Source organism: Capra hircus, chromosome 8, assembly GCF_001704415.2.
Source record: "Capra hircus breed San Clemente chromosome 8, ASM170441v1, whole genome shotgun sequence".
NCBI lineage: Eukaryota > Metazoa > Chordata > Mammalia > Artiodactyla > Bovidae > Capra > Capra hircus.
Window position 1 is genome coordinate 78,696,816 of NC_030815.1, and position 21,198 is coordinate 78,718,013.

Here is a 21,198-nt window from a genome sequence, read left to right on the forward strand (position 1 = left end):
GAAGGCTGAGCTTTAAGCCAACTTTTTCACTCTCCTCTTTCACTTTCATCAAGATGCTCTTTATTTCTTCTTCACTTTCTGCCATAAGGGTGGTGTCATCTACATATCTGAGGTTATTGATATTTCTCCCGACAATCTTGGTTCCAGCTTGTGCTTCTTCCAGCCCAGCATTTCTCATGATGTACTCTGCATATAAGTTAAATAAGCAGGGTGACAATATACAGCCTTGACATACTCCTTTTCCTGTCTGGAACCAGTCTGTTCTTCCATGACCAGTTTTAACTGTTGTTTCCTGACCTGCATACAGATTTCTCAAGAGGCAGGTCAGGTGGTCTGGTATTCCCAACTCTTTCAGAATTTTCCAGAGTTTATTGTGATCCACACAGTCAAAGGCTTTGGTATAGTCAATAAAACAGAAACAGATGTTTTTCTGGAACTCTTTTGTTTTTTTGATGATCCAGCAGATGTTGGCAATTTGATCTCTGGTTCCTCTGCCTTTTCCAAAACCAGCTTTAACATCTGGAAGTTCATGGTTCATGTATTGCTGAAGCCTGGCTTGGAGAATTTTGAGCATTGCTTTACTAGCGTGTGAGAGGAGTGCAATTGTGCCGTAGTTTGAGCATTCTTTGGCATTGCCTTTCTTTGGGATTGGAATTAAAACTGACCTTCCCCAGTCCTGTGATCACTGCTGAGTTTTCCAAATTTGCTGGCATGTTGAGTGCAGCACCTTCACAGCACTGTCTTGTAGGATTTGAAATAGCTCAACTGCAATTCCATCACCTCCACTAGCTTTGTTCATAGTGATGCTTCCTAAGGCCCATTTGACTTCACATTCCAGGATGTCTGGCTCTAGGTGAGTGTGAGTGATGATACCATCATGATTATCTGGGTAGTGAAGATCTTTTTTGTACAGTTCTTCTGTGCATTCTTGCCACCTCTTCTTAATGTCTTCTGCTTCTGTTAGGTCCATGCCATTTCTGTCCTTTATCGAGCCCATCTTTGCATGAAATGTTCCCTTGGTATCTCTAATTTTCTTGAAGAGATCTCTAGTCTTTCCAACTGAGCTATCATTGGTTCCTATTTAGAACCAACCAATGATAGCTCAGTTAGTAAAGAATCCACCTGCAGTGCAGAAGACCCAAGGTTGATTCCTGGGTTAGGCAGATCCACTGGAGAAGGGAGAGGCTACCCACTCCAGTGTTCTTGGGTTTCGCTTGTGGCTCAGCTGGTAAAGAATCCACCTGCAATGCAGGAGACCTGGGTTTGATCCCTGGGTTGGTAAGATCCTCTGGAGAAGGGAAAGACTATCTACTCTAGTATTCTGGCCTGGAGAATTCCACAGACTATAGTCCATGGGGTTGCAAACAGTTAGACACGACTGAGTGACTTTCATTTCACTTTTCACACTTAGTAAAAAATAACCTACTTTTCTCTATTCCCACATCAACTGCCATTTTTATGCACAGTATATAATTTTTATATGTATATAAGACAGAGATAAAAATAGATCATTTCTTCACAGAATAATCAATTCCTACCCCAAATCCCTTCCACAATATTTTTTCTGCTTTGAATTGCCAGTGTTTGTTATCACTGGGTTTTTCAGTGGGCACAAGTGTTAAAAGAGCAGCCTGTAGGTTGCATGAAAGCAACCTTCCTGTAGGTTGCATGAAAGAAAAATACCTGCATTCTTTCTCAAATGCCTCTTCCTGCCTTCTTCTTTTTCTTTTTGACAAATATCCTCTCCTTCACTCCTGTCCTCTTTCCCGACTTCCTCTGTCCTATCACTGATTTCAACATACCCTCCAATGTCCGCCAAACCTATGGGGAGTACCAAGACAGTAGGCGAGGGAGAGAGGGAGCAACTTGCTGCCTCTTCCATTGCATCCAAAGCTCATTGTTTCCCAAAAAACCTAAATAATTAGAATTGTGAAATGTAAACATTAGCTAGCAAGTACTTCTCTATTTTTATCTCTCAATAGCTTTGCATTTAAGTCTTTTTCTTTAAGCAACTGGAAATTAAGTGTGAAACTTGAGGGAAGGGGTTTACATAAGTAAATCCAAGATTATATGATTCAAACCCTTCATTTTAGTTTAAGCTCCTGGGCAGTTTCAGGAACCCACAAATGAGCAGCAGAGTGAGTACTAAAAATTAGATCTACTACTTGCCATCAATTCAATCAGCTTTATCATTTAATAGCTATGCAATCCAGGTTGTATATTATATTCTAGAAAATAAATGAGGATTTGTTGTTGTTCAGTCACCAAGTTGTGTCTGACTCTTTGCGACCCCATAGACTGCAACACATCAGGCTCCCCTGTTCTTCATTATCTCCCAGAGTTCACTCAAACTCATGTCCCTTGAGTTGGTGATGCGATCTAACCATCTCATCCTCTGCAGCCTTCAATCTTTCCCAGCATCAGGGTCTTTTCCAAAGAGTTGGCTCTTTGCATCAGGTGACCAAAGTACTGGAGCTTCAGCTTCAGCATCAGTTCTTCCTGATGAATATTCAGGGATGATTTCCTTTAGGATTGACTGGTTTGATCTCCTTGCTGTGCAAGGGATTCTCAAGAGTCTTCTCTAGCACCACATTTCAAAAGCATCAATTCTTTGGTGCTCAGCCTGCTTTATGGTCCAACTCTCTCATCCATGCATGACTACTAGAAACACCATAGACGGACTTTGGTCAGCAAAGTGATATCTCTGCTTTAATACACTGACTAGATCTGTCATAGCTTTCCTTCCAAGAAGCAAGCCTCTTCTAATTTGATGGCTGCAGTCACCATCCACAACAATTTTGGAGCCCAAGAAAAAAAAATCCGTCACTGTTTCCACATTTCCCCCTTCTTGCCATGAAGTGATAGGACCAGACGCCATGATCTTCGTTTTTTGAACACCGAGTTTTAAGCCAGCTTTTTCACTCTCATCTTTCACCCGTATCGAGAGGCTCTTTTGTTCCTCTTCACTGTCTGCCATTACAATGGTATCATCTGCATATCTGAGTTTATTGATATTTCTCCTGGCAATGAATTCTTTAAGCTGCTTCATAAGGAGAGTTGACTTCTTGTCAACATTTCAGAAACAACTTCCAGCTGTCCTCATTCCCTGACATTCCATGATTATATGGTGACTATTAGGAAAAACAATTCAACTAGCACAGACTATATTTTTAATTAAGTATTTTCTCTCATCAGAAATGCCATTCTAATGCCTTTTCAAAGTTAATAAAAACTATGTCAATTATTTTGATTAAAAAAATGATTAAAAAATTTAAAAGCTAGTCCAAAATTTAAATGACCTAGTTCTCTCATTTTACAGATAGCAGTTTCTCATTTTGCAGCTCAGAATGCTGAAACAATTCTCCAAAGCCACTCAGAAAAGCAATGCTAAGTTCAACTTTTAGAAATGAAATGCAGAAAGAAAAGAGTGATTATGGGTCTAAGAAAAAAGAACTCTTTCTTAAAATGAGTTAAGATTCTGAATTATCTATATTTATACCTGAAAATCATCAACAAGCTCAGGGAAAAGGTGTTCATACATTTTAAGTTCTTCTATTGTTCGTCCTGGTTCTTGCTGGGGTTTTAGTTTGTTAATATCCGTTTCAATATCATCATTCTGAAATAATAAAAGTGGAATGTCATTAATTAAGAAAAGTACATTTCAGACTTAAAGTTTCCAAATTATTAATTACATGCACACAGAGAATAATCACTACAGAAAGGCCGCATAAATTTTACTGTAAAATAAAACTTGCTTATATTTTTTGGTTGTTGTATTATTGTTGTCTTGGTTGTTTTGTTTTCTTTTAATCAAAGATTATTCTAACATAATACAGTATTTGGGCTCCTCAAGATAAAAAAACTAACATCAAGATCAATACAAAAGTATGCTCCCTGCCCCCAATCTCACTAACTGCCATCATTTTGCTTAGATTAAAGGGCAGTACAACTTCAGAAAACTAAACTGAAAAACCTAAGTATATGATGGTAGCGGTGATAATCAAAATAACTTTTATCAAGCAATGAAAATATGTGAGGCAATATGCTAAGGATTTTACCTTATGATCTAATTTAATCTGCGTAAGAATACTGTAAAGTAGTATCATCATCTCCATGTAACTAAAGAAGAGACTGAAGTACAAAGAGATTAAGTGGCTTGCAAACAAGAGCAGAATGTAAAATCAATCAGTGATTTCAGAGAATACACTGTTAGCCAACATAATGCATTGCCTCAAGAGAAAGCAATGGTTATCACACACTCTTATATTCCATGGTCAATAAAGTTCCCTTAGAAAAGATTCAGTATCATCATTCACTCTGCTGTTCAGGGAAAAAAACACTGAGGAGTGAAACAACAGCTGGAAATTATTTCCATGTCTCTTTGGGCAAAAAAATAGAGGATAAATGTAAAGAAATATGACTTCATAGGAAAAAGTATATTAATTACTGTATCATATGCATAAAATATATAATTTCATATATCCTTATATTATGCTTTGAAGAACCAAAAATATGTAATTTTCTTGATTAGCATCTATTAAAATACATAATATTTTCAAAATAATTTAAAAACTTTAAAGATATTCCTTTCTCTAAACATACTAGCAGCCCAATATTCAGTATTAATTTATGATGATAGAGCTTTACAGCGTGTCCATTTGAAAAAAAATTTTTTTAATTTACCTGTAAAATAGGCACAGTGAGGAAAGAAAACTACTTTCAGAAGTCAACAGCAAAATATTTGTGTTTTAGTTTGGGGAAAAACAAAAATAAACAGCTCCTAACACATTTAGGAAAAATAAACCTCCTACTTCTTAAAATTCTTCTAAAATTATGGAGGGAAAAAAAGAATACATTGAAGTTTATAAACTGACGAGTTCTGGCAATCTGAAGACAAGTATTCTAGAACCTCCAAATTTCTACAAATTTTCCGAACTCTGAAAAATCTAGGGCAAAGAGAATGGAATCACTACAGGTTTAACAACTGTGTTCAAGTGTGATTGCAGTCTCTACAACTGATAAACTTCCTGTGTCTTTGGTTTCCACTTATCAGCCCTGTAAAGCAGAGGTAATAATGCCATATACCTTACAGGATTTAATGACTACTGTAGGCATACCCGGACACAGGTTTAGTTCCAGACCACCACAATAAAACAAATGTCGCAATAAAGCAAGTTGGGGGAATTTTCGGTTTTCCAATACATATAAAAGTTATGTTCACACTATAATGTGGTCCATTAAGTGTTCAATACATAATGTCTAAAAAAAACAATTAATACCTTAGTTTAACAATATTCATTGCTAAATAATTACAATCAAAATCACTGGTCACAGATCACCATAACAAATATCAATATATTAATAATGAAAAAGTTTGAAACATTGTAAAATTACAAAAAAATGTGACACAGAGACATTAAGTGAGCAAATGCTGTTGGAAAAATGGCACCAAAGGACTTGTCCCACATCAGGTTACCACAAACCTTCTCCAATTTGTTAAGAACACAGTATCTGCAAAGCACAACAAAGCAAAGTGTAATAAAACAAGGTATGTCTATATATGTAAGGCACATGGACTAGCACAGGACTATGTGGTCAATAAACTCAATCTACTACTTTTTCTCATTAAATAATTGCTGTGTTACGGTAAAATGGGGTAAATGTGAGCAATCTCAAATACCCTAGTGAGTAATACTGCCAAATTTTACAGATGTGAATGCCAAAAAAGAAATCTGTGGAAATTGCCAAAAAAGAAATCTGTGGAAATTGCCAAAAAAGAAATCTGTGGAAATGTTCTACATTAAAGGAGACTTAAGAAACAAGATAATTAAATGCAATACCTGATGGAGAGGAAAAAAAAATCTTATAAAGGACACAATTAGATCAGCTAACAAAATGGAATATGGATGGTAAAGATAAAAATGATAGTATCACTTTAAATGTATTAAGCTGGTGACTGTATTGGGTTATATAGGAAAGAACAGCCAGTCCCCCATATCCACATGTTGCCATGCCTCAGATTCAACCAACCATGGCTTGAAAATACTGAAGAAACATGATTCCAAAGAATAAAACATGAATTTGTGGCATGCCAATAGGAGTACATCAAGGCTGTATATTGTCACCCTGCTTATTTAACTTATATGCAGAGTACATCATGAGAAATGCTGGGCTGGAAGAACCACAAGCTGGAATCAAGATTGCTGGGAGAAATATCAATAACCTCAGATATGCAGATGACACCACCCTTATGGCAGAAAGTGAAGAGGAACTAAAGAGCCTCTTGATGAAATTGAAAGAAAAGGGTGAAAAAGTTGGATTACAGCTCAACATTGAGAAAACTAAGATTATGGCATCTGGTCCCATCACTTCATGGGAAATAGATGGGGTAACAGTGGAAACAGTGGCTGACTTTATTTTTTGGGCTCCAAAATCACTGCAGATGGTGACTGCAGCCATGAAATTAAAAGACGCTTACTCCTTGGAAGAAAAGTTATGATCAACCTAGATAGCATATTTAAAAGCAGAGACATTACTTGGCCAACAAAGGTCTGTCTAGTCAAGGCTATGGTTTTTCCAGTGGTCATGTATGGATGTGAGAGTTGGATGATGAAGAAAGATGAGCACCGAAGAATTGATTCTTTTTTTGTAGTATTGGAGAAGACTTTTAAGAGTCCCTTGGACTGCAAGGAGATCCAACCAGTCCATTCTAAAGGAGATCAGCCCTGGGTGTTCTTTGGAAGGAATGATACTAAAGCTGAAGCTCCAGTACTTTGGCCACCTCATGCGAAGAGTTGACTCACTGGAAAAGACTCTGATGCTGGGAGGGATTGGGGGCAGGAGGAGAAGGGGACGACCGAGGATGAGATGGCTGGATGGCATCACTGACTCGATGGACGTGAGTCTGAGTGAACTCCGGGAGATGGTGATGGACAGGGAGGCCTGGCATGCTGTGATTCATGGGGTCGCACAGAGTCAGACACGACTGAGCGACTGAACTGAACTGAATAACTATATACATAGCATTTACATTTTACTTACAACTGTTTATATAGTTCAGTTCAGTTCAGTCACTCAGTCACGTTCAACTCTTTGCAACCCCATGAATCGCAGCATGCCAGGCCTCCCTGTCCATCATCAACTCCCAGAGTTCACTCAGACTCACGTCCATCAAGTCCGTGATGCCATCCAGCCATCTCATCCTCTGTCGTCCCCTTGTCCTCCTGCCCCCAAACCCTCCAAGCATCAGAATCTTTTCCAATAAGTCAACTCTTCGCATGAGGTGGCCAAAGTACTGGAGCTTCAGCTTCAGCATCATTCCTTCCAAAGAAATCCCAGGGCTGATCTCCTTCAGAATGGACTGGTTGGATCTCCTTGCAGTCCAAGGGACTGTCCAGAGTCTTCTCCAACACCACAGTTCAAAAGCATCAATTCTTCAGCGCTCAGCCTTCTTCACAGTCCAACTCTCACATCCATACATGACCACTGGGAAAACCATAGCCTTGACTAGACAGACCTTAGTCGGCAAAGTAATGTCTCTGCTTTTGAATATGCTATCTAGGTTGGTCATAACTTTTCTTCCAAGGAGTAAGCGTCTTTTAATTTCATGGCTGCAATCACCATCTGCAGTGATTTTGGAGCCAAAAAAACAAAGTCTGACACTGATTTACATATTACTAGGTATTATAGGTAATCTAGAGATGACAAAGTATACAGGAGGATGTGCATAGGTTACATGCAATTACTTCGTCACTTTATATAAGGAAATTGAGCATCTGTGAATTTTGGTATCCAAGGTGGGTTCAGGGACCAATTCACCCCAGGACACTGAGAGATGACTGTATCACTGTCCTTAGGAAATACACACTAATATCTTTAGGGATAAACAACCAGGATATATAAGGTATGTAACTTACCCTCAAATGATTTTTAAAAAATTTTTAAATATGTATTCATGCATATACACTGACAACCTCCAAGCAGAAAAATTAGTATCACTGTTATAAATTCCTATTGAGTTCTACTTCCCTACCAATTTCTATTTTTACATCTGTAGATTACAACATCTGTAGATATTTTTAATAAGGACCCTGAGCCAGAAAGAATAAATTATACTCAAAATACTCTGTTTAATAGACATGGAAACATACATAAAAGAAAGGTTTCCAGCAACATACAAAACTGTAAATTATAAACTTAATGTTGATCTATGAAATTTTACTGTCTCTAAATACTCATATCCCAATAAATCCAAACAGTTGATTTTAATATACCTATCTAAGCAACACTTTGTATACAGAATGTAAACTCTCCTGACCTGCCCTAACTCAGATTCTACCAGTTCATTCACTGTATCAAATCCAGAACCACCAGCATACAGTTACCCCAGATTTTTTGCCTTGAACACCAGAGCCTGTAGCTTCCCTGGTAGCTCGGACAATAAGAGTGCCTGCACTGCAGGAGAACCAGGTTTGATCCCTGGGTCTGGAATATCCCCTGGAGAAGGAAATGGCAACCCACTCCAGTATTCTTGCCTGGAAAACCCCACAGATGGAGGAGCCTGGCAGGCTACAGTCCATGGGGTCACAAAGAGTCGGACACGACTGAGCCACTTCACTTTCTTTCCATAGCCTGCACTGTTTTTCTTCTTTGTAGCTTCTTGATGCCAGGATGCACACCATCATGTTTTCTAAACTGGCTACCTTTACAATTTTGCCAAAGCTTGCCTTGGTTATCACATAAAACTGGTTCTACATCTGCTGTTAAGATAGAAATCTCCTTCCAGTATCATAGACTCTATCTCCAAAGACAGTCAAATACTCAGTGTAAAACAATTTCAATGTAGCATTTCAAGACAAAAAGGTCCAAGAAGACGACAGTCAAACAAACTCCCTCTGCCCTCAAAGGTACTAAAAGCTAAAACAGTTGAAAAATGAAGGAATTAAACAAATGTTTTTCTACAGATACTAAAATGGCCCCCTCTACCACTTAATAAAGCAAAATAAGTTGTGACTCAAACTTAGATTTCCTTAGACTTTAAAATATGTCAGAAAGGTTAGATAAAATCTCTCTGGTCTGAAAAGAGTGAAAATACCTTATTTTAAGGCCCTTTTCAGACAATGTATTTAAAGCAACATTATTTTCCTTTCAATTGCTTAGTGTCCGCAGTTATTCATGATAAAAAAAAGAAGTGGATAAAACAAATTAATCTACTGTTCCCTGATAGCTCAGTTGGGAAAGAATCCACCTGCAATGCAGGAGACCCCGGTTTGATTCCTGGGTGAGGAAGATCTGCTGGAGAAGGGATAGGCTACCCACTCCAGTATTCTTGACCTTCCTTTGTGACTCAGCTGGTAAAGAATCCGCCTGCAATGCAGGAGACCTGGGTTCAATCCCTGGGTTGGGAAATCCCCTGGAGAAGGGAAAGGCTACCCACTCCAGTATTCTGGCCCAGAGAATTTAGGCAAAGAGTCAGACATGACTGAATGACTTTCACTTTCAATAGCTATATATATCTACCCAATCTTTTTTCTACAATTGTGTATACATTCATAAAATTGACTGAAAACAGAAACTTATACCAACCTTAAAATTTTGATCTAGGTCATCTTCATTTTCAGTTTCATTTTCAGCGTCTAAATCAATATCATCGTTGTCATCACTTTCATCTACTACGTCATCCACTGTGATACAAAATGTGCTATAAGTAGGTCAGAGGTAAGCATTCTATAACATGCACATCCAAAAGTAGAATGTTATATATATATATACATAGCACCAGTATCTCAATTACTAAAGGAAAAGTAAATTACATTTTCTTATTAAAAAATGTCTCTAATGTTGTCCCAGGTGTTGAAAACCCTATGAGATGAAGTGAAAATACTTCAAAATTTGGAAAAGCACTCTAAAAATGTATGGGTTTTTTTTTTACTAATGTTGGCAAGTTCTAAAAAATTAATGTCTTATATTGCAACAGCCTGAATGAAACATCTAGTTTCCTATTTATGATACATTTCAATAACTACTTTCATCCACTTATAATTCACTTCCCATTTATTTCCCTCAATGACTGCCATGTACCAGGCACTGTGTTGTGTGCTGGGAATTTTTTAAAAGATGTGTAAATGCAGTCTCTGCCCTCAGGGTGCTTATGAAGTTAAATAGAGAAAGACTAAAAATAATGATAATATAAAAGATATATGCTAATAAAGGCATAAACTTAAAAACGCAAGGGAAAACAGGGATGGGAAATAAATACAAACTGCTTAGGACCAAGATTATTAGTAATCACTTCACAAAACAAGTAGTGAACAGTATCATAGAGGAAAATACAGCAACTTTCTGGGTGAACTTAAGAGTGTGTGAGTGTGGCTTTTAAGAAGAAGAAATGATAACCCGAAAATAATTTTAATGATATCTTTGGAAAATAATAAGTTAATCATGACTTAACTTGTATGCTTGAGAAAGTATTAGGAAAAGCAAAGAAGAATGAGAAAGTGAAGGGTATGAGAGGCCAAGTAGTTTAGATTTTCACCCAATGGAAGACAAGTACTAGGCATTTTTAAAAGGAGAGTGGTTTAAGACTTTTGAAAAGATCACTCTGACAGGCATGAGAAACAGAACACATATGTGGAAGGGGACCAATGAACAGAGGAAAAGACGATAACTACCTGGACCAATACAATAGTAATGAGGATGAAAAACGAACATACATTAGAGAAAGCCCGGGAAACAGAATGCAAAAATCCATGAGGGCATGGATGTGGGGAACATGTAGGGGAGAGCTCTGAGAGGACTCATGTAAGCAATGAGTGCACTGGGACAAAGTAGGGAATATTTTTAAAGAATATGTTCCCACACTTTGCTTTTATTTTTTATTCTATTGAGGAATAACTGACAAATGTAACTGTATACTAAAAGTGCAAGATGTGATGATATATGGTAAATCACAGTAAAATGACTGTCAGGATGAAGATAATACCTCCATCATTTCACATGGCTAACACTGTTAATACTTTGTTTGTGTCTGTACATATGATGAGAATGCTTAAGACGTACTCTCAGAAACTTTCAAATGCACAATGCCATATTAACTAGAATGGTAAAGACTAGAGATCTCTTCAAGAAAATTAGATACCAAGGGAACACTTCATGCAAAGATAGGCTCGATAAAGGACAGAAATGGTTATGAACCTAACAGAAGCAGAAGATACTAAGAAGAGGTGGCAAGAACCCACAGAAGAACTGTACAAAAAAGATCTTCATGACCCAGGTAATCACGATGGTGTGATCACTCACCAAGAGCCAGACATCCTGGAATGTGAAGTCAAGTGGGCCTTAGGAAGCATCACTATGAACAAAGCTAGTGGAGGTCATGGAATTCCAGTTGAGTTATTTCAAATCCAAAAAGATGATGCTTTAAAAGTGCTGCACTCAACATGCCAGCAAATTTGGAAAACTCAGCAGTGGTCAGAGGACTGGAAAAGGTCAGTTTTCGTTCCAATCCCAAAGAAAGGCAATGCCAAAGAATGCTCAAACTACCACACAATTGTACTCATCTCACACGCTAGTAAAGTAATGCTCAAAATTCTCCAAGCTAGGCTTCAGCATTATGTGAACCGTGAACTTCCTGATGTTCAAGCTGGTTTTAGAAAAGGCAGAGGAACCAGAGACCAAATTGCCAACAATCCACTGGCTCATCGAAAAAGCTAGAGAGTTCCAGGAAAACATCTATTTCTGTTTTATTGACTACACCAAAGCCTTTGACTGTGTAGATCACAATAAACTATGGAAAATTCTGAAAGAGATGGGAATACCAGACCACCTGACCTGCCTCCTGAGAAACCTATATGCAGGTCAGGAAGCAACAGTTAGAACTGGACATGAAACAACAGACTGGTCCCAAATTAGGAAAGAAGTACGTCAAGGCTGTATATTGTCACCTTGCTTATTTAACCTATATGCAGAGTACATCATGAGAAACGCTGGGCTGGAAGAAGCACAAGCTGGAATCAAGATTGCTGGGAGAAATCTCAATAACCTCATATATGCAGATGACACCACCCTTATGGCAGAAAGTGAAGAAGAACTAAAGAGCCTCTTGATGAAAGTGAAAGAGGAGAGTTAAAAAGTTGGCTTAAAGCTCAACATTCAGAAAACGAAGATCATGGCATCGGTCCCACCACTTCATTGCAAACAGATGGGGAAACAGTGGAAACAGTGACAGACTTTTATTTTGGGGGGCTCCAAAATTACTGCAGATGGTGATTGCAGCCATGAAATTAAAAGAAGCTTACTCCTTGGAAGGAAAGTTATGACCAACCTAGATAGCATATTTAAAAGCAGAGACATTACTTTGTCAACAAAGGTCCGTCTAGTCAAGGCTATGGTTTTTCCAGTGGTCACATACAGATGTGAGAGATGGACTGTGAAGAAAGCTGAGAGCCGAAGAATTGATGCTTTTGAACTGTGGTGTTGGAGAAGACTCTGGACAGTCCCTTGGACTGCAAGGAGATCCAACCAGACCATCCTAAAGGAGATCAGTCCTGAGTGTTCATTGGAAGGACTGATGTTGAAGCTGAAACTCCAATACTTTGGCCACCTCATGCGAAGAGTTGACTCATTGGAAAAAACCCTGATGCTGGGAAAGGTTGAAGGCAGGAGGAGAAGGAGATGACAGAGGATAAGATGGTTGGATGGCATCACCAACTCAATGGAGATGAGTTTGAGTAAACTCTGGGGGTTGATGATGGAAAGGAAGCCTCGCCTGCTGCAGTCCATGGCGTCGCAAAGAGTTGGACACAACTGAGTGACTGAACTGAACTGAATTGAACCATGCTATATGTTAGATCCTCAGAACTTAATCTTCTCAAAACTAAAAATGTACACCTTGGGATCTTATCACCCATTTACCGTTCTCACAGCCCCTGGAATCCAACATTCTATTCTGCTTCTTTGAAACTGTGGGGTTTTTTTGTTTCAATTCAAAGATTCCACGTATAAGTGATACCATACAGTATCTGACTTTCTCTGTCTTGCAAATTTCACTTAGCATAAATGCCCTCCAGATTCATCCATGCTGTCACAAATGATATTTATTTTTCTTATTGGCTGAATCATCTATACAAATCACTTTTCCTTTATCCATTCATCCATGGAAAGACATTAGGTTATTTACAAATGTTGACTGGTGTAAATAATGCTGAAATGAACATGAGTATGCTGATATCTCTTTAAGATAATATACCATGTTACATTCCTACCAACAGAGTGTAAGGGTTCTGTTTTCTCCAAATCCTTGCTATTTGCTATCTCTTGTCTCTTTGACAATAGCCATTCTAAGAGGTGTGAGGGGATTTCTCTTCAAGGTTTTGATTTGCGCTTCCCTGATGATTACTGATATACAGCACCTTTTCAATTATCTTCTGGCCATTGGTACATCTTTCTTTGGAGAAAATGTCTATTCAAGTTTTTTGCCCATTTTTAATTGCACTATCTCCCTTTGTACTATTCAGCTGTATGAATTCTGTGTATTTTTTATATTAATTTTTCATCAGATATATAGTTTCTAAATATCTTCTCCTATTCTATAGGTTGCCTTTTCAATAAATTCTCCTTTGCTGTGCAGAATCTTTTTAGTTTGATACAGTCCCACTTGTTTATTTTAGCTTTTGTTGCCTGCACTTTTGTTATCTTATCCAAGAAATCACTGCTAAGACCAACTACATCACGGATCTTTTCCCCTAAGTTTTCTTCTAGGAGTTTTATAGTTTCAGGTCTTATATGTACAGTTTATCCATTTCGAGTCAATTTTGGGGACTGGTGTAAAGTAGGGTCCAGCTTCATTCTTTTGCATGTGGATACCTAGTTTTCCCAGCATCATTCATTAAAGAGACTGTCCTTTCCCCACTTTGTGTTGCTGGCACCCTCATCAACACTTAGCTGACCACATTATGCTCGGGCCTATGACTAGGCTCTCTATTCTGTTCCAGCACTTATGCCTGCTTTACTTGAGTACTGTACTATTTTGATTACCATAGCTTACAATCAATCCTAAAAAAAATCAACCCTGAATATTCACTGGAAGGACCGACGCTGAAGTTGAAGCTTCAGTTGGACACGACTGAGGGACTGAACAACAAAGCTCATAATAGCTTGAAATCAGGAAGCGTGATGCCTCCAACTTTGTCCTTCTTTCTCAAGATTGCTTTGGCTATTTGGGTCTTTTATGGTTTCATATAAATTTTAGAATAGTATTTATATTTCTGTGAAAAATGCCACTGAAATTTTAATAGGGATTATATTGATTATGAAGATAACTTTGGTCAGCATGAACATTTTTATATTAATTCTTCCAATTCAAGAACACAGGATATTTTTCAATTTGTGTGTGTGTCTACTTCAATGACTTACAACAACATTTTATTAATCAGCACACAGGTCTTCAATTCCTTTGTAAAACTTATTTTTAAGTGCTTTACTGTCTTGATGCTACTGTAAATGGGGTTGCTTTCTTAATTTCTCTTTCAGATAGTTCATTATTAGTGCATAGGACTACAACGATGATTTGTATGTTGATTTTGTATCGTATACCTTTACTGAATTCATCTATTATTCCTAACAGTTTTTTGGTAGAGATGTTACAGTTTTCTACATATAAGATCATGTCACTGCAAACAGAGATGATTTCATTTCTTCCTTTCTGAATTAAATGTCTTTTCTTTCTTTTTTCCTAACCTAATGGCTATAGCTAGAATATCTGGTACTTTGCTAAATAAAATGGTCAGAGTGGGCATTCAGCTTTTGTTATTTTCCTGAAGTCTTTATATCTCTTTCATTTCTGAAGGAAATTTGACGGTAAAGTATTTTTATTGACAGTTATTTTCTTCAAGCAATTTGAATATATCATCCTACTCTCTCCTGGCATGCAAAGCTTCTGCTTGAAAAATTTGCTAATAGGCCTACCAGGATTACCTTGTAGCTAGGTACCTAGTTACCTGGTGGTGCTAGCAGTAAAGAATCCACCTGTTAGTGCAGGAGACACAAGAGTGGGTTCAAGACCTATGCCAGAAAGACCCTGTGGAGGAGGGCACAGCAACTTACTCTAGTATTCTTGCCTGGGAAATCCCTTAGAGAAGCCTGGAAGCCTACGGGCCATGTCGCAAAGAGTCTAAAGCAACTTGGCACACATGTACCTTGTTACCTAGAAGGTATCTCTAATTTTTTCTCTAACTGCTTTGAAAATCCTCCCTCTGTCTTCAGTCTTTAAGAACTTGATGATAATGTCTTGGTGAAGATCTCTTAGGGGTGAATCTATTTGGGAATGTTTGAGCTTATGCACCTAGATAGCCATACCTTCACCACATTTGTAAGTTTGCAGTTATTATTTTTTAGAGTAAGTTTTCTCTCCCTTTCTCTCTCTTCTTCTTCTTCTCCCATTATGTAGATGTTGTTTCATTTAATGGTGTTTCATTATTCACATAGGCCTTCTTCACTCTTTTTCTTTCTAATGTCCTTTTTCTCCTTTGCCTGTATAATATCCTGAGATTTGTCTACAAGTTCACAGATTCTTTCCTCTGCTTGACTAAGCCTGATACTGAAGTTCTCTACTGCATTATTCAGTGTACTCTTCAGGTCTAGAATTTGTTTTGTTCTTTTTATGATTTCTTTCTCTTCACTGAAATTCTCATTTTGTTCCCATATACTTTTCCTAAGTTCACTGAACTGTTTATCTGTCTTCTCTTAAATTATCTGAGCTTCCTTAATCATTTTGAATTCTTTTTCAGATAACTCCCAGATCTCCATTTCTTTAAGTTCAGTTACTGATGGTGCTAGTGGTAAAGAAGTCACCTGCCAATGTAAGAGATGCACATTGGTAAGGCTCACTGGGGTTCTTCTGCTCTCCATGGGGAAAACTCTACTGAGGAGAACCTTCCTGATGCCAAACTGCCCTGGACTGGGAGATCAAGTGATAGAGATAAAATGCTCCCTGTACTTTTCTGTGTGGCCATTCTTGGGTTTTGAGCTCTACAGTGTTTCTGATGCTTGTTCATTCAAATCCAGAGCTACCTGTGACATATTTTCATCACATTTTCATTTGCTATTTATTGTTTTTGCTGTATTTGCATGGAAGATGAGCACTGGAACCTTCTACCCCTCCATCTTGATGATGTAACCTTCTTTAGACTCTTTTTTAATTCTATTTCCAATGTGACTTATTACAGTGAAGATTATAAACTCCTTTCCAGTCTTCAAGCGTCTGTTCTCTCTTTCAATTCAGTATCTGAACCTCTGAGTTTTAGCTAGAGGTTATAGGTTCCAGCCCCCTTCACAGTAGTTACAGTCATATGATTAAGTTTTGGCCAACAGTATGTGAGGCAGAGTTGTCAATACAAACTCCAGGTCATATTCTTTAAAAAGGAAACTGCCCTCCATTTTCTTTCATTGCCATTTTCCACGTGCACATAAGGAAAACACCATAAGAGATGAAGAAACAGAATCCTTTTCCTTTGATGACATGGTGGATAGATACCTACTGTCCAAGATCACCTGACCTGCCCATCTTCTGAATGGATATGTGAGAGGAGAAAAAAATCTATTTCATGCAATATAGCAAATGGGCTCTGGAGACAGAATACATAATTAAAATCCTGACTCCTCCATTTGCTAACTATATGACCTTGAACAAGTTACATAAGTTATTTTTGTCTAAGACTAACACTTTCATTTTCACTATCCTCATCTATAAAATGGAGATACCCATGCACAGTGTTGTTGGGAGAGTTAAAGGAGTTAATACATGTAATGTGCCAGGCGAAGAGTATATGCTATAAAAATGTCTGTTATTACTACTGTTGCTCAGGTGACAAGGGTACTATATACTGGGTCACTGTGTAATGGCAGTTCAGTCTATCCCAACTAATACAGTTACCAAATTGCTCTAAATTCTTTTGGAAATGAGACTGAAAAAAGTAACTATTTATATTGCATATAGTAACTGGGTCTATTTATGTCAATGTATTAACAGCAGTTAGTCCTAGATAAACAGAGGAAATGACATTTGGAAAAAGAATTGTTAAGAAAAAAGAAGGAACTGAATTCAGAAGAGGCTACTGCAAACAAGAAAGACAACTCCTTGGATAGGAAAAAGGGAAAATGCAGTTCAGCATCAGAGAGAAAATATGTTTTTAATTTTTAATCAAACCTGTCAAATATCTTCCTTTATAGGTATTTTCCTTTGGTTTCATACTCCAGATGGGAAATGCCATATAGCTTAGAGTATCTAAGACCTTCTTTTCTATTCCAATGATCTATTTTTATACCATCAGCACTAAAAATCAATTATTACATCAATAACAATCTCACAACTAAAAGCAGGGAATATAAATCATCCTTGTTAATTTTCAAAATGTTCTCGGCTCATTTATAGTAAAGACAAAGATACAGGGGAAAAAAACTAAAATGGCTATCAATAGGAAACCAGTTAGGTAAATTACACATTATCTGTATGATATAATAATTAAAAGGTATGAGTCAGCACTTTCCATAAGGTTTTGGAATGTATATTCCAATAGGATTTATTTTGTTGGTCCTATTGCTCTTAAAAATGTGATCTTTCCCTTTGTGTTTTCTAATGGTTATTGTGTGCGTATGTATATCAAATTCATACACAAATAAACATACACATGCACCCAAAGGAAAGCTAGTGAATTTTATTTATTCACTTATCCTATAAATAGTACTTCACTGAACTTTTATTTGGTCTAAGATACATTTTATAATTGATTTGCTTCGATTTTCTACATAAACAGCAAAATCCTCCACAGACACTGACATAACTTTATCTCACTCTCTTAATGATTAGTATCTTTCCTTTCCCTGTCTTACTGATCTCAGTAGAGCTTTCAAAACAATGTTAACTAATAATGGTTGAGAGAGGCTTCCTCTAACACTTCATAACTATTTGTGATATTGGTTACTGATCTGAGTTAGATAATACTCAGCCAGCTTGCAAAATACTCCTTGATTAAGAAATTTAATGTGGAACTAATAATAATTTTTATCAACTCCTTTCACGGCATTTATTAAGATAATCACTGTTTTTCTTTCTTTGATATATTGATAAATTTTCATTAAAGTCTTAATATTACAATAAACATTTTCTAAAATAATCCTTACATTGTCAAAGTGTCTTATATGTGAAAATGCTGCTCAATTCAATTTGCTAATATTTTCGATTTTTATATTTATCTTCATTAGTGACAATGATCTATAAATTGTTTCAGGTTTTGATTTCAGCATCATACTAGTTTCTAAACTTCTCTTTATTTCCCATGCTCTGGAAAATCAAGTATAGGAAAATTTCTTGAAGGTTGAGAAAAATAACCTACTGTATGACATCTTCACTGAAGACAACTTGACTGCATACTCAATTGCAGGTTTTCTACTACGTAAGTCAATTTTGAGTGAAAGTCGTTCAGTCGTGTCCAACTCTTTGCAACCCCATGGACTACAGAGTCAATGGAATTCTCCAGGCCAGAATACTGGAGTAGGTAGCCTTTCCCTTCTCCAGGAGATCTTCCCGACCCAGGAATCAAACCGGGGTCTCCTGCATTGTAGGCAGATTCTTTACCAACTGAGCCATCAGAGAAGCCCAAGTCAATTTTAGTTATTTATATTTCCATAAAATATTGTCCATTTCAAATATATTTTCAAATGTATTAACAGGAGGTATCTTTAGCATCCACTTAGATTGACTGGTTCTCTTCTATATAACTTACCAAGAACTTAAGGCATATTAAAATCACTCACTAATGCTGTGTTTCTATCAATTTATCCTTATTATTTAAATAATTATAGCTTTATCTATCTTTGTTTTAGTATTTGGCACACGTTATTATCTACTTGCATAAAATCATCTTTGCTATCTTGTTTTAAACATTTTGTTCTGTATGTATATATTGCAGGGTAGTAATGTCTTCCTCATGTGTTTTGAGCTGGGAATAACAGATATACAGTTGCCAATCTGTTTAAGAGTTCACTCTTATTATTTCAAGAGTTTCCAGATCTATCAGCTACTTAACCCAATCAGAGAGTCTCTTTTTTTCACTGGGAGTATTCTATTCATTTAGATATATTATTACTGAAACTGATTTGCTTGTTCTTGCTTTGCATTCAGCATTCTCAGGATTTTGTATGCCTTTAAAGTTTTCCTGCTTTTCTATAGCAGCACTTCAAGAATTTTCTCCAAAAAAAACATACACATAACTTTATATAGAATTTCAAAGGGTTCTTAGTCTCCCAACTAGGAACTTAGTCCAGAACTGGACTTAGTCTAGAGACTAAGAACCATGGATTCCTATGGTTCAGTAGATCCTAGTCTATAGATCTCTGTTCTAGATGTTACTTTTACATTTTAAAATATATGTTTGGGCTACTATTTCTATAATTACTATTTTATAAATATAGCAATATTATAATATTGATAAATATATGAATATAAATTATTAAAAGACCCAGTTTGTGACAGCCGTATATTATCTTTCATCAAAAATTAGTTGATATATTTCAAAATAACAATAGAACAACTATTTAGTATTATAAAATTTAACAATTTGTAATGTTAAATACAATTACTCTACTACCATGTCTTCTGCACGCCTGATTTCTTAATTCATCACTAGCCTGGCTGGAGTAATATTTCATGTAATTACTTCAGGAAGGGGACCTGGGCAATATGCTTCTGTATCCTTGAAAGGGGACCTGGGCAATATGCTTCTGTACTCTTGCCTATCTAAGAATATTTCACCTTTACATATGAGTGGCAACTAATAGGGTTCAGAAATCTTGAGTAAGAACTCTTCTCCTTCAAATCTCCAAGGAGGCTGCTTCACTATCTTTTGGCATTAAATGTTCAAGAGAATAAGTCTTATGGCCAGTTCAATTCATTCACTAACAAATGTTAAATTCACATTCATTATGTCTCATGCAATCTAATGGATGCTGAGGATAAAATGAAGGAAAAAACAATAGTTTTATCTTCATGGAATTTACAGTATAACTGAGGAAGATAAAAAATAGTGAAAACTGATAAATATAGTGAAGTCTGATATGTGAGAAAGTGATGAAGAGGAGAAAAACTGTGTTTTCCATATGTCTATGCAAGTGTCATTAGAACCCTTGTCTCACATCTTCTTCCTGAAGGCTTGTTAGCTGATATAAGTAATCATCTCTAGTTCAGTGATACACCAGTCTGACCCTCAATCCAAAGCCAGAGAAACTGCATTTCATAGCAGGGTGAATTAGAGCTGGCACTCTTCTTTAATCTACTCTTTTCTCCACCACATTTGTTGCACATCCTATGTTTATTCCATGAGAATGCTCCTTTCATCTAGTTTTCAGATTCAGTACAGTTTTTGTCCCTCTATTGATTAAGTCTATTGGTAATTTTTAAATGGAATAAGAATGGAATGGAATTAGATCACTACTTTCACTTAGCTATCTTTAATCAAGTCCCAGACTTAGTCTTAGACTTATACTTTTTAAAGGAAGTTTGTAAATAATCCATTTTGATATTCTGTCTAGACTATTTTAATAACTACTTTAGAAATGAAATCATAAGACTATACTCTGTGATATATCAATGATAAAAAACTAATTAAATTTACTTAAAAACTCTCTTAAATCACTTACTTCAAAGAATTGCTCTTAATTATAAATAAAAGATCTTTTTTTTTAAGTGATCAACTAACGAGGAAATACTTTAGAAACCTTAATAGCCTAGATTACTTTCTCTTTTTAATTTGCTAGCTCTTATCAAAAAAATTCTGTTTTTTTGTCCTCACATTAAGATGTGTAAACTCTTACTTCCTTTGCTATGCACACAGTATTGTACCAAAATGGCAAAGATTCAATTTACAATAAATTGTATTTTCTATCAGGTAAAGAAAGCTGAGCGCAGAAGCATTGATGCTTTTGAACTGTGGTGTTGGAGCAGACTCTTAGGAGTCCCTTGGACTGTCAGGAGGTCCAACCAGTCCATCCTAAAGGAAATCAGTCCTGGGTATTCATTGGAAGGACTGATGTTGAAGCTGAAACTCCAATCCTTTGGCCACCTGATGTGAAGAGCTGACTCATTTGAAAAGACCCTGATGTTGGGAAAGATTGAAGGCAGGAGGAGAAAGGGACAAGAGAGGATGA

General features: G+C 36.8%; 1 protein-coding gene across 2 annotated transcripts in view; it reads right to left on the reverse strand.

Annotated features, from left to right (window-relative positions):
- AGTPBP1 (ATP/GTP binding protein 1) overlaps nucleotides 1-21,198 on the reverse strand; it is a 190,558-nt gene that overhangs the window by 96,067 nt on the left and 73,293 nt on the right. For both annotated transcript variants that reach the window (XM_018052439.1, XM_018052440.1), the window contains 2 exons: nucleotides 9,586-9,683; nucleotides 3,500-3,616 (listed from right to left, as the gene is read on the reverse strand). In XM_018052439.1, the coding sequence (XP_017907928.1) occupies nucleotides 3,500-3,616; nucleotides 9,586-9,683 (215 nt within the window). The remainder of the gene's footprint in view (nucleotides 1-3,499; nucleotides 3,617-9,585; nucleotides 9,684-21,198) is intronic.